This window comes from Cyrtonyx montezumae, unplaced genomic scaffold (assembly GCF_038088225.1).
Source record: "Cyrtonyx montezumae isolate F1298 unplaced genomic scaffold, pur_monq_1.0 scaffold_8, whole genome shotgun sequence".
In the NCBI taxonomy this organism is placed as follows: domain Eukaryota; kingdom Metazoa; phylum Chordata; class Aves; order Galliformes; family Odontophoridae; genus Cyrtonyx; species Cyrtonyx montezumae.
In genome coordinates, this window is record NW_027072089.1 from 15,027,130 (window position 1) to 15,040,788 (window position 13,659).

Genomic DNA, 13,659 nt, shown 5'->3' on the forward strand with positions numbered 1-13,659 from the left:
TTTCTCCTCATAGACATGCAAAAGTAAGAATAACAGTAACACAGAATATTTAGATTGAATAGCAAAATACCGTACCGTATTTAGATTGAATAGCAAAAAACGTTTTATAGCTTTTATCTGAGAGTTTAGTATTTTTACTTGCTGAAAAATAAAGTAATACTTGGATTTTATTAGCTACTATTAGCTATTTCTCTTTCAATCAACTAGCCAACCTACAAGAGATCTGATGTAAGCTTATTGTTAGTTTTGGTGTTGTTATTAAGTTTTGCTTGGAGATTTAACATGTCTTTATGAAATGTTAAGTATGTATCTGAATTTAAATACTTAAGTGGAATATATTTGATCAATAATAAAAGTGGAAGTGTGTTTTGTATACACTTCTAATACTAGATTTTTAATAGACTGAGAAAGGTTGCAGGAAAAAAAAAAATTCTTCTATTAGAGAGTACATTAAATATCAGCATTAGTTCGTTCACTCCATACAGTGGTATTGAGAATACCTTTCTTCTCTTACATGCAAGTTAACACTTCATAGCAACATCATAACACTTCAATATTATGATTTTTTAAGGATTTTGTTTGTAATCAGGAAAATATTAAAGAAATATATCCTTGTGAAAACTGCAAGAGAAAAAAAATGGGCTAGCTTTGCAGTTAAATAATATCCTGTATCTCTTTTTCCAAGAACATATTGATATGTAAATTTCTTCTTTTATTACATTGAGGTTTGAATATATTTATGGGTAAATTAAGTATAGGTACGGTATTTTGCTATTCAATCTAAATATTCTGTGTTACTGTTATTCTTTCTTTTGCATCTCAGAGAGTAAGCTTCACTGCTGATAATAAACATGTTTTACAGCTGAGATTTCAAAGGTTCTGACATTAAGCTCATTCTCCACTGGTGGAGCTGGATTTCATGTCACACTAGGTATTTTATTAGGTGTTCAAATGTTATAAAAATCCTTCATTGAAATTTTTGCACTGTTTCTTCTCTTAGTTATTGGTATTTCTCTATAATTGTTTTTCAAAAGCTGTCCTGGAATAGAAACTGACAATGTTGTAGACCTTATTTCCCCTAATATCCTCTACTAAGTAAAACATTCCCACTGAATGTTTTTCTTTATAATTCATCCATTGACTGCACATAAAAATAATGTTTTCTGATTCAGTATTTTAACCTACAGGTTGCAATATGATCTAGAGCCCTCAATTAGATTCATACCTGCTGTATAGGCCATTCATAGCTGTTTCATAGCAATATGGGAATGCACCCAGTCACATGAACTGATGTAAAGAAACTGAAAATCAACAGGGCTAAACTGACAATAGGACCATTCTAGAATCCTAGTAGTGTGAAGTCAACTTAGTAATAACTAAGATGTTAGAATTTTTTTTTCAGTAATAATAATCATCATAACCTAATTCTTGGATGGAGATTTTCCTTAACACTTGCTTATCTTATTCCCGCATTTCTTTTCTCTATAACCTAGTTCTTACTGCAGTGAAGTAAATGCTGTATTCTTATGTGTTTGCATGTATATAAGAACATTTTGTATGTTTCTTACTGACTGATTCTCTTAAACACAGATTAGAAGTATAATACTGCTTGACCTACTCCCTCTATATTTTCTTCATAAATCTTATATTATTTTTTTCATGTTCTAATAGCCTTGCAAGAGTTGTATTCGTGTTGTATCATCTGCTTGTAATTGCTCTTAAAACCAAAATATTAATTTGGGAATTAAAAAAAAAAAAAAAAGATCTCTTGAATAATAATATTGCTATTAATCTTTCATCCATGATAAGTCAATATTCCGTGTCTTATTGGCTGTGCAAAAAAAAGAGTAGAAATTAAAATGGAATTATTAAGTCTTAAATGTTTTTTCATCTATTTGCAAAATAAATTTCCTGGCACACAAGAAAAACAGGAAACAATAGTTGTTCTGATTTTAAACCTTTTTTCTTCTAGCAGCACACGCAGAAATCCTTTGCTTTCTAATTCCTCATCATTTTACTTCTGCTTTTTTTTTTTTTTTTTTTTTTCTGGCAGATTTAGTTCATGTTTACAGAGCGCTTTCTCAGTTTGATACTCAGATTGCAGTACTTGCATTCAGTCCCCAGTGAAAACAATCCACTTGCAAAGCTTATCTCCTGAATGGTTTTAGAACTTGAATGCATTTAGGAGGAATAATTTAGGTATTGCATTGCATTGTATGACATTTGTTTCAAAATGTTATTAAAATGAAAAAAGAGTTTAAAATAGAAGTCTCATAAAGCAAAAACCAGCAGAATTGATTCATGAAAACTACTAGAATATGCAATAATAATTGTAGGCATGTGCTTAATTTGTTAACATTTTGGAATTCCTTTCTCAACAATTATCTTAAGAAAAAAATTACAAACATGGACATTTCTACTAACATTCATGAGAAAAATGAATTAATATCTTGAATTGAATTAATACCTCATAGAATCTGGAAGGAAAAAAAAAACAACAGTACAATGCAATACAAAGCAAATTGGGTAATAATGACTCTTCCACATCTAAGTGTTTTCTCTTTTCTTTTTTTTCTTTTTTCTTTTCTTTTCTTTTCTTTTCTTTTCTTTTCTTTTCTTTTCTTTTCTTTTCTTTTCTTTTCTTTTCTTTTCTTTTCTTTTCTTTTCTTTTCTTTTCTTTTCTTTTCTTTTCTTTTCTTTTCTTTTCTTTTCTTTTCTTTTCTTTTCTTTTCTTTTCTTTTCTTTTCTTTTCTTTTCTTTTCTTTTCTTTTCTTTTCTTTTCTTTTCTTTTCTTCCCTTCCCTTCCCTTCCCTTCCCTTCCCTTCCCTTCCCTTCCCTTCCCTTCCCTTCCCTTCCCTTCCCTTCCCTTCCCTTCCCTTCCCTTCCCTTCCCTTCCCTTCCCTTCCCTTCCCTTCCCTTCCCTTCCCTTCCCTTCCCTTCCCTTCCCTTCCCTTCCCTTCCCTTCCCTTCCCTTCCCTTCCCTTCCCCTTTCCCTTCCCCTTTCCCTTCCCCTTCCCCTTCCCCTTTCCCTTCCCTTCCCCTTCCCTTCCCCTTCCCTTCCCTTCCCTTCCCTTCCCTTCCCTTCCCTTCCCTTCCCTTCCCTTCCCTTCCCTTCCCTTCCCTTCCCTTCCCTTCCCTTCCCTTCCCTTCCCTTCCCTTCCCTTCCCTTCCCTTCCCTTCCCTTCCCTTCCCTTCCCTTCCCTTCCCTTCCCTTCCCTTCCCTTCCCTTCCCTTCCCTTCCCTTCCCTTCCCTTCCCTTCCCTTCCCCTTCCCCTTCCCCTTCCCCTTTTCCTTCCCTTCCCTTCCCTTCCCTCCCTTTCCCTTTCCCTTTCCCTTTCCCTTTCCCTTTCCCTTTCCCTTTCCCTTTCCCTTTCCCTTTCCCTTTCCCTTTCCCTTTCCCTTTCCCTTTCCCTTTCCCTTTCCCTTTCCCTTTCCCTTTCCCTTTCCCTTCCCTTCCCTTCCCTTTTTATTTTATTTATTTTATTTTTATTTTTATTTTTATTTTTATTTTTATTTTTATTTTTATTTTTATTTTTATTTTTATTTTTATTTTTATTTTTATTTTTATTTTTATTTTTATTTTTATTTTTATTTTTATTTTTTGTTGCTTTGTGAGTAGTAGTCATAGCAATTACTATACTATATCTAAATAATATAATAATATAATATATCTAAATAATATATCTTAATTTCTTTTGATGGACATCAGATCTATAGATTTTCAGAGTGGGAAATAAAACAAATAAAAGGAGTGGGAAATAAAACAAATAAAAGTATTTCTCAAAAAGTATTAAAGTGTACCTGCCTTTACTATAATGGAAAGAATTTATTCAGATATGTAAATGAGTGCAAATTTCATTTATGTTCTCAAAGGTACTCTAATCGGGAAATATGTATACAGTCATGTACACCTTATTTGGCAAACATACTAAGCTGCACCAACATGCCAGATGATGTTTTAAAAATGAAACCAATAGTGCCAAATCCATCTGGTGGTTTGTTGTTGTTTGTTTATCTACTTGTTAGAATATATATCTTAGTCAGACAAATCCCCTGTGAGACTTAAGCTTCCAGAGGCAAGAAAATCTCAGCTCTGTAAATGTTGTTTTTTTTTTTTTCTATAGGAAGTATCTAACCTTCAAAGAAATAGAAAAAAACACCAGAGCATTTTAAGGCTCCAAAGTAAAAATGAAAGAAAAACCTGCTTTGTCACTAACTCTATTTTCTCACTATCAACCATATGGCTTTAGGTTTTTTGTTTGTTTGTTTGTTTGTTTTCTTTTTAGTTTTTTTGTCTGTTTGTTTGTTTGTTTTCCTTTAGAATTACAGGACAAAAAAGGAACAAAGGAGTTTGAGTGTCCAGCAATATTTTTTCCACTTAAACTTATGTACTAGTTGTAACAATATTTGCTTTCCTTATTTGCTTCTTCGTTGTATATTTCTGAGTTCTCTGTCATGTGACATCATCTCCATTTTTCAAGTTAATTGGTGAATTGTAGCATTTATTTTTATGTTCATTGAGGAAAAATGGTAAAAAATAAAGACCCATGCTTAATTTCTTCCTCCACCTCGCTGGATTAAAAGGACAAGGTTGAAGACTAGGCGAAAACATAGGTTTTTGACAGGATATTTGGATGTAGTTGTAGGATAACTAGATATTGTTGCAGTGATTACCTTTAGCCCAGATAAATTAGTGGTCGGGTTTCTTTTGAGACCAATGTGTGAGAAAGGCAGAGTTCTATACTAAGTTGTCTGAATTCATTTATTTCCGTTGGAAGTATGCTAAATTAATGATACATGCAGTTTTATTTTTTGTGATGAGAACAATTTATATTTATACGGTGTAATACTGCACTTTTCCCCAAGTTAATAGGAATAAACATTTGATTGCTTGAAGTTTTCTTTGTTGTAATTTATGAGATATATTTAAAACTTCTCTGGCATATTTACTGTCAATTTTTGTTTTTATCATTTGCCTTGAAAAATCTAGCTGGTCACTGTGGTATTCCAGATCTTATAGTCAACGGTCAAGTAATTGGAGAAAATTATGGGTATAGAGACACGGTTGTATACCAGTGCAGTCCTGGTTTTCGGTTGATTGGTTCTTCTGTACGAATTTGTCAACAGGATCACAACTGGTCTGGGCAGCTTCCATCTTGTGTGCGTAAGTAAGCATGACAATGCATATTGATTTCTACTGCAGAAATGTCTTTATCAGGCAAGATGAGGTGTATCTTTGAACTTAGAAAAATAATGATTTAAAACAGATTCTCAGAAGTATATGACTACATAAAAATCTGTGACTTTTCTATCAGGTGAAGTTTAATGTCTCTTATTTTTTTGCTAATAAATGTCTTCTATTTAGAAGTAAATATGAAAAAGCAATGGGGCTTAGGCACTTGGGTACTTTAATTTGAAATTGGCTTTATGTGCCTTAGTGGCTTTTGGAAATATTTAATGTTAATTTACTTTGTCTTCGGTCCTTATTGAATTAGAACCTCCTGAATTACCCTGTAAGCACTAATTATTAAGATTTTTCTTCAACAATCACATACTTGTTTTTTCTTCTCACAAATATACTACTAGTAGGTTTTCTGTTCATGCTTTTGGAATTTTTGACAGGAATTTTCTACTTAGTTAACGAGGCAACTTGTTTGTAACAAGTGTGTCAACATAAGAAATTAAAAACAATTATATAATGAAAAACAGGATATTTCATTTAGGAAAATTTGAGAGTTTTTAAAGGATTTTCAAGTGCATTATAACTATGATTCAATTATACAGATTCAGTAATATCAGTGTACTGAACATGTTTTAGTCCACCTGCAAATTTTCTATTTTTCCATCTTCATTTTATTTGCAGAAAACTTCATTATTAAGATGTTAATTCAGTACCTTTACTGTTTTTTCTTTGTTTTACATAGAGATACTTAACACTACCCTAACTTTCTAAATTTCTTTCTAATTTTTTTAAATTTCTAACTTTCTAAATTTCTTTCTCTTTTCTTTTTAAATTTCTACTTTATTATTTATATTTATTCTTTATAGATAACTCTCGAGGAAAGGAAACAACTCCATTAATCCGGAATTTATAAATTAAAAAGTTCATATCAATGTTAGAACTGAAAAAAAATAAAACTCGGTCTGGTAGCAGAACTGAAAGTGAACAAAATTTTTTCACAATCCAGCTGAAAACTGTTTCACAGAATCACAGAAAGGTTAATTAAATTTAGAAGTGATCTCTCCAGATTACTTGGTTCAGTGTTCAAGCAGGGGTAAATAGAGCAAGTTGCCCACAGCCATTCCCAGATGGCTTTTGAAGATCTACAAGAAAGGATTACCTCACTGTTCAACCTGCTCTAGTGCTTCATTTGCTCAAATACAGGGTAATGTGTAGTAAAGCATTTCAGAAAAAGGCATGAGATTTTGAAAAAATAATAAGCTTGCAAAAGCCTGTTACAATCAGCCTCACATTTATTTAATTACTTCCCCACGTTTTAATTGAATTTTTGAGATTTAATATTTAAATTTTGATTTTGACTTTTTTAATTTTAAATTTACCACACATTTTGCTTGAATAGTAGACACATTTTTTTTATATTTTCTATATTTTTACTTGCAAATGTCATACTTCTGTTTTCACAAGAATAATTTTATTATCCGTGTAATGAGAAGCATTTCTGTGTGGCTTAATAAATATCTCTACCTGTCAGCTTTATAAATGTTAATAGTTTAGTACTCTATTCAAATTATTCTTTTTGGAAAAAATGTAATACCTCATATTAAAAGCTTCTGATAATACATAATACCAATAATACAAAGGTAATAATACTAGTAAGACAAAAATACCTATGGAACAAAGAAAATTCAATCTAAATTTATCCTGTATTCATACCATATACAGTGACTTTTCTGAATTTTGTAATAGTTTTCAAAGACCATTTTCACTTTGTTGATGCTAAAAAATTATTTCATTTATATTCTATGAATTGGTTTCTTCTAGCATTATTACAATTAGTCTAATCTACAAGGAAAAAATACAAATATATGTGTTTCAGACCTAATTGTTTAGAAGAATAACATGCTTTCTAAAGTGATCAAAACTTGATTTATTTTTTCTTGATTTTTGACTTAAATGAATACTAAAATATGTCAGTCCTTCAGTTTAGACAGATATAAAATAGTTCATGGAGAGCACTCAGTATCTTTTAAAAATACTTTGAAATGCTCTTATGTGTAAATTATAGTGACAGTTATAAATCATGAAATCTGATAACAGCATGCTCTGCCTTTGTTTTGTGCTATGATAGCTGTTAGCTGTGGCCACCCTGGTAGTCCCATTTATGGAAGAACAAGTGGAAATGGTTTCAACTTCAATGATGTTGTGACATTCTCATGCAATACTGGTTATGTTATGCAAGGACCAACAAAAGCTCAGTGTCAGGCTAATAGACAATGGAGCCACCCACCTCCAATATGCAAAGGTATGAAGCAAGCATTTACAGATTTCAAACTCAGTTGGAAAATCAAGGTTGAAAAATAAACTGAAAGTAAAGGGACACTATCAAGACAAAAGGTGAATTAAACAAATATGAGTGTTACTAACAGTCGTATAATGTTGTTTTTTTTCAATTAGGTCTCTTTTATATTCTGAAATTTATCAGGACAGCTGTTGCACAGAAACTTTCTCATGTGTCTGTAGTTCTTTGTGATTTTGTAAAATAATTTTTACAAGTTTCTTAAGCAAGATTATGTAGAGATGACAACGAACTTTTTAAAATCCTGAAATAATACACTACATTATTAGCCAGAACTACATATAGTTCTAAAATAACACAGGAAAATATGTGTTTTTTTTCTCCTATTTCATTTCCATGTATCTGACTGTTCTGCTTAATCTTTTTTTTTTTTCCATTCATTATCATAATCCATTTGGGTACTTTCCTGATACACTGTAAATTATTTTTGGCCGAGAAAGCTCATTATATTCTGGACTTCATCAAAAGTGTGGCCAGCAAGTTGACGGATTTAGTTCTCCACCTCTACTCCACTCTCATGAGACCCTGTCTGGAGTACTGCATTCAGCTCTTGAGCCGCCAATACAAGAAAAACACAAATGGTCAGAGCTGGTCCAGAGGGGAGCCACAAGGATGACCAAAGAGCTGAGGCAACTCCTTCATGAAGATATAAAGACAGACAGAGAGAGTTGTGTTATGTTTTCTGTAAGAAAGGTAGAAAAAATTTTTTACCAGTCCTTACAGAGGTAGAAGAAGAGGTAACAACTTTAAACTGAAAGAGGGTAGATTTAGGTTGAAGACAGAAAATCCATTTTTTGATGAATATGGTAAAATAATGGAAGAGGTTGCTCAGAGAAGTTGTGTATTCTGGAAATGTTCAAAGTGAGGATGGGTGGAGTTTGAGATATCTAGTGAAAGAAGCGGTTTGGACTAGATTATCCTTAAGGTCTCTTCCAATTTAAACCATAATCAGATTCTATAATTTTGAATTATTTTATGTATTCATATGTTGTTTTTCTTTACTAAATTGTTTTTCACTAAATGTCCTCTATTTCCCTTTGATCATTTTGCCTTAAGTGACAGAACTTGATTTTCCAAGGATTACTCTGTGGTTGAGAGGTTATTATGTTTTTAATTTGCTATACTAAAAATGTATTGTGGATTAAAGGTAACTAATAAATCTAATTTTAAGTCTAACTGCTATAAATCACTTTGTTGTTTTGGTGTTGCACAGTAATGTGCAAAACTGTCTGATCTGATACTGGCATGTATGGATTGGAGACTAAATAATTTGATAAGGCAATTTTTTGAAATTTTATACATCCAGTGGTTTTAGAAAAGACTTTAAGGAGAACCAACTTTGTGTAGTACATCATTAATGATGCTTGTCATATGCAGTGAAAAGAAAATCAGTTTTTTAATATTTTTAAATGTATCAAACCTAATGTTATTAAGAATTCAAAAAAAGAATAAAATCTTAATCATCATCAAAGTTTACCCAGAGCTCATATGTATTTTCTGGGCTAATTCCCTGTTTCCACCAGAAACATCGCTGCTGTCATTACTATCTGACCAATCTGTCTCAAAGATGTGATTAGTCATCAAATTGTTACTATAGGCGTATAACTACATTTGCATTGCTGTGTGGGTTAGACTAATGGCACATTTAGCCCTCTACCTCTTCCATACTATGGGCAAAATTTCAGTGAAAGAAAGGGTATTAATTGAATATATTTATATGTCCAGTCACTTACAGCAGCAAAGATTTTTAAAGAGTCATTTTATTGTGTATAATCCTTTCCTTTTATTTCCTCTGATTTTAGCCTCTGCTGGTTTCATATCATCTTCCTAGTTCTGTAAAATTATATAATTAATTCAAGGTATTAACGCATTTGAAACATTTTGAGTTTCACATTCAGTGGAAAGGAGGCCATGTGAAGACTGTTTTAGTAACATGTATTTGTATGAGACTCATGTCTGTACTTTTTCTCTTTTTAGTGGTGAATTGTTCTGATCCTGGAATTCCTGCAAATTCCATACGAGAGAGTAAAATAGAACATGGAAATTTCACATATGGCACAGTGGTATTTTATGACTGTAATCCTGGTTATTTTTTATTTGGCTCTTCAGTTTTAATTTGTCAACCAAATGGCCACTGGGACAAACCTCTACCTGAATGCATTAGTAAGTAGATAATGTGTATGCTTCTATTAAGAATGTGAGCAGGGCTAGATATTATTTTACACAACATTTTTATCAGTATCAGAAAAGTAGTCAGAATATATATATTTGTGTGTGCAAGAATTTTCTTTGGCAGCTGAAATAGAACACTTGTATTGTTACTGTATGCAGTAAATAGCATGGAAACCATGAGAAATGCAATAAGGAAAACACAAAAATCTCTGAATTCTTCAGAAAAATGTATCCATTGAATTTATCAGTACACCTCCATTGACCAAATAATTACTCATCTGAATCATACTGAATCTGAAGAACTACAGGGGTCAACTACTGGGTTATGCCACTATTACTTTCTGGACATCTTCTGGGACAACAAGATCAAACTATCTAAATACAATAGTCAAACACCAAAAAGACCACCAGAAGAATCCTTCAGATGTATCCATTAGGAAGGCAAAGGGATTGACACAAAGATTTTGGTTTGGTTTGTCATGAACTTTCTAACTGTAATGCCACAGACATTTCACAAATTTTTAATTAACTGGGATGGTTGATTTGCTCGGTTCTCCATAAACCTTTATACAAGGTTTTCTTTTATGATCAAGTTTTCTCACTGAGAAAGGCTGAAAGCCTTTTCATTAAGATAAAAGGAAAAACAGTTAAAGTTTCCTTCTTCAGGAGTCATGGGCTGGCATTTACAATGTATTAGGTTCTCAAATTTACCTTTTTTTTCTGTTTTCAATGATTAAAAACTAATAATTAAAAAAATCTGATATTTATTTCCTCTTCTAAAATCTCTTGTTCTGGATTTTTTTTTTCTATTTTGGACAGGATAAGTAGATTAACTGTAATTCAGAAATAAGCTGTTTCACATTAATTTTTCATTTAACATTGCTGTTTCAGAAATACAAATCTTAACTAATAGTAACATATCTCCAGAGAAAAAGAAACCCTGTTTGTAAAGATGCAAACATTTTTTAATTCCTATTTTTGTATTTTTCTCCCTTAATCTTCATTTAGAATTGTCAGAAATATTTTATTACTTCGGATTTTAATCTTTTTTAAGTTCAGCTCTGGCAGAGAAAGTGCCAATACATAGAATTCTGAAAGAGCATCATCAGATTTATTTGTGTAATTTCTATAAGGGGGCTGATGAATTGTAACCCAGGCATATCCAAGTTATTTTATGGTCATAATCATAAACCTTACTAAAAATTAGTCTGATGCATCTACTGTACATTTTTATAAGACCCTTTTAACTTCTAGTGTATTTTGCAAATTGGCTCCATTTTGAACTTATGGAAGGTAATCATTCGCTAGCTGGCTTTTTCCACTATAAGGGTAATGGAAAATAAGTTGAAAGCTGGCTGAATGTTTTCCTTTGACCTCTGTTGGATTATTTTTTTGACCTAGCTGAATTTCATTCTCTCTTTAACTAGACTCGAAAACCATATCTTCCTTTGAAATACCAATAGAGTAATAGACAAGAGACACACTGTGACAAAGGAAAAGTTATTCACCTGTAAAGTGAATCAGATCCTTTGAAATGTGATGTTATACAACATGTTCTGCTCTTCTAACTACTGAGTCCTGAAAGAAACTGTTGACTTGGACCATAATGCTTTTTCAACTCTTCCTTTCAATTAACGACTTTAAGGGCCATGTGCTATTAAGTCACATGTTGCTAGAAAAGTACTTTAAATTTGTAGTCTACTAAGAATGAAAGATGTAATTTGACAATACACCTTATAGAATTTCAGTTACCATATTTGTTTCCTGGACTGTAGAATATTTTCAATTTAGTTCTGAGAAATGTACTTTAATCTTATTTGTAAGCTACCATGTAAACACAGTTCCTGTCTTCCAAGATTGTAGTCCAAATGATGTAAACCAGTTTTTTTTTGCTGATGTCTTTGTCCTCCTCTCAATAATTCTATCACAGTACCTTATTGTGTCTTTTCTTCCCTGATAATATGACATGTACAGCCATTACCAGCTATCAGAGAGAATGACAAGACTGTTGACAGCTCTGAAGATTATAAAAGCTTGTGATATGCTTTTTAATTCACTGCTCAAGAAAAACATAACATTTATAAATTGAATTGGACTTAAACTTATAATGTTGTAGCTTCACTGATGCGTAATCACATTTGACCAGACAGGGATGTGAATTTATAGTTCTTTCTGTTTTTACAGAATGTTATATCCTTGGTCAGTATTATCTTTTGTTTTGTTTTGTTTTGTTTTGTTTTGTTTTGTTTCTGGGAAAGGAATATCCATTGAAGTCTCACATTTGTTAAAAGATTTTTTTTTATATCTTTTTATCAGAATTTCTTTTTCTATATCAGTTATTAGCAGTCCAGGACTTTAAGGTACAAATATAAATATAGCAGAAAAGTTTGTACAGGAAAGTCCCAAAATGCGTACTGTAAGATACTGATACAAAATAAATGTTTCCTCTGTGGTAACAGCTTTTACTCTGAAAACGGCAGAAGCAAATGAGAAAAAAGAAAGATAACTAGAAAAACAAACAAACAACAACAAAAAAAACCCATGAACATTTGTAAGGATTGCTCAAAAAGAGAAGTAGTTTCAGTCCACTGAAGCTTATATTAGAAATATGCCTTTTTACAAATAATGTTCTAAGTTTTCCTTCTGTAAAATCATAAATAACAATAGATTTTATGTATGATTAAACAAATAACATACTAACAGCGAGTGTTTGATTTGTAATCAAACTAGTATCATCATTTTACAAGTCTACAAAAATTATAGAGGTGACTAATTAGAAATCTTAGTCAATCAGTCACATGAAACATTCTTATAACCTTTGTGTACATGAAACAAGAAGGTTCTGCACCATATAAGTAGGATCCTTGAGAAACTGTGACATTGAAAACAAATCAGCACATGTATAAATGTAAGGTACTCAGACTGAAAATAATTTTTAGAAAAATATTCAGAATCATACATGGTTTAATATGTTATATTATGCTGTTGCATATGTCTGAAGTACTAGGGAACTGAAATATCTAAAGTACTAGGAAATTGAATAAATACACAACCTTTATTAGGCTTCTGATTAAAAAATATATATAAACCTGCTGAATATATTATGATATTGAAGATGATGGAGTATTGATTTTAAACAAACAAACAGCAACAATAAAAACAAACAAAACAAATTGTAAATTGAGTGAATTTGGCTCATGAATTTTCATCTTGTTCTCAGAATTTGGCATATGTAGCTTGCTTTAAATTTACTATTTACTCTGAATTCTTAAGATTTTTGTATGTTGATTTTGCTTATGAAGGTGTTTATTCTGTATGCTCTTAAAAGACACTAGTTAATTATTTTTAGTTCAGAGATTTGTTTCCATTAAATATATTGTCTATGTCATAATGATGTCATAATGATGTCATAATGATGCATAAGGCCTTTTTTCTTTTACTTCATTCGCACTGAGTAGCTAGCTGGCAAGGTAGCTTTGCTGTAATGTTTTAGACCTTTGCAGTAGATAGAAGACTGATGAAATGGTAAGATTACTAGGTTATTAAAAATTAACGACAGTATGAAAATAACTTGCAATTAACAATCAAAATTTGTCCAGTGCAAAAATAATAGAGATGTGACAATTTCTAAGAATATCCTACTATTCATTGAGGTCTCTGCGCAGTTAACATCAATGGGTTGTACACAAGAACAAACTAAAGCAATAAATTGTTAAAGTACGTACACAAATACTTTATCCATACAGTAGAATATCTTAATTAACCAAAACTTGTGAATTAGCATTGAACTAAGGTTTATAGCAAAATTTAATTACCTTCTTTCTAAGCCTAATAGATGTCATGAACAAAAATTAGGGACCAGTGAATGAGAGATTCAAGTTTGGATATTATCTTGTTCATCTGGATTGGCAGATAATGTTTTACTGTATTTTTCTCTAACAGGTACATG

The 13,659-nt window shown here is 31.6% G+C and overlaps 1 protein-coding gene across 3 annotated transcripts in view; it reads left to right on the forward strand.

Annotated features, from left to right (window-relative positions):
* The window catches only part of CSMD3 (CUB and Sushi multiple domains 3), a 512,136-nt gene that overhangs the window by 462,952 nt on the left and 35,525 nt on the right, over positions 1-13,659 (forward strand). For all 3 annotated transcript variants that reach the window (XM_065752466.1, XM_065752468.1, XM_065752469.1), the window contains 3 exons: positions 4,991-5,164; positions 7,311-7,484; positions 9,516-9,701. In XM_065752466.1, coding sequence (XP_065608538.1) covers positions 4,991-5,164; positions 7,311-7,484; positions 9,516-9,701 — 534 coding nt within the window. The remainder of the gene's footprint in view (positions 1-4,990; positions 5,165-7,310; positions 7,485-9,515; positions 9,702-13,659) is intronic.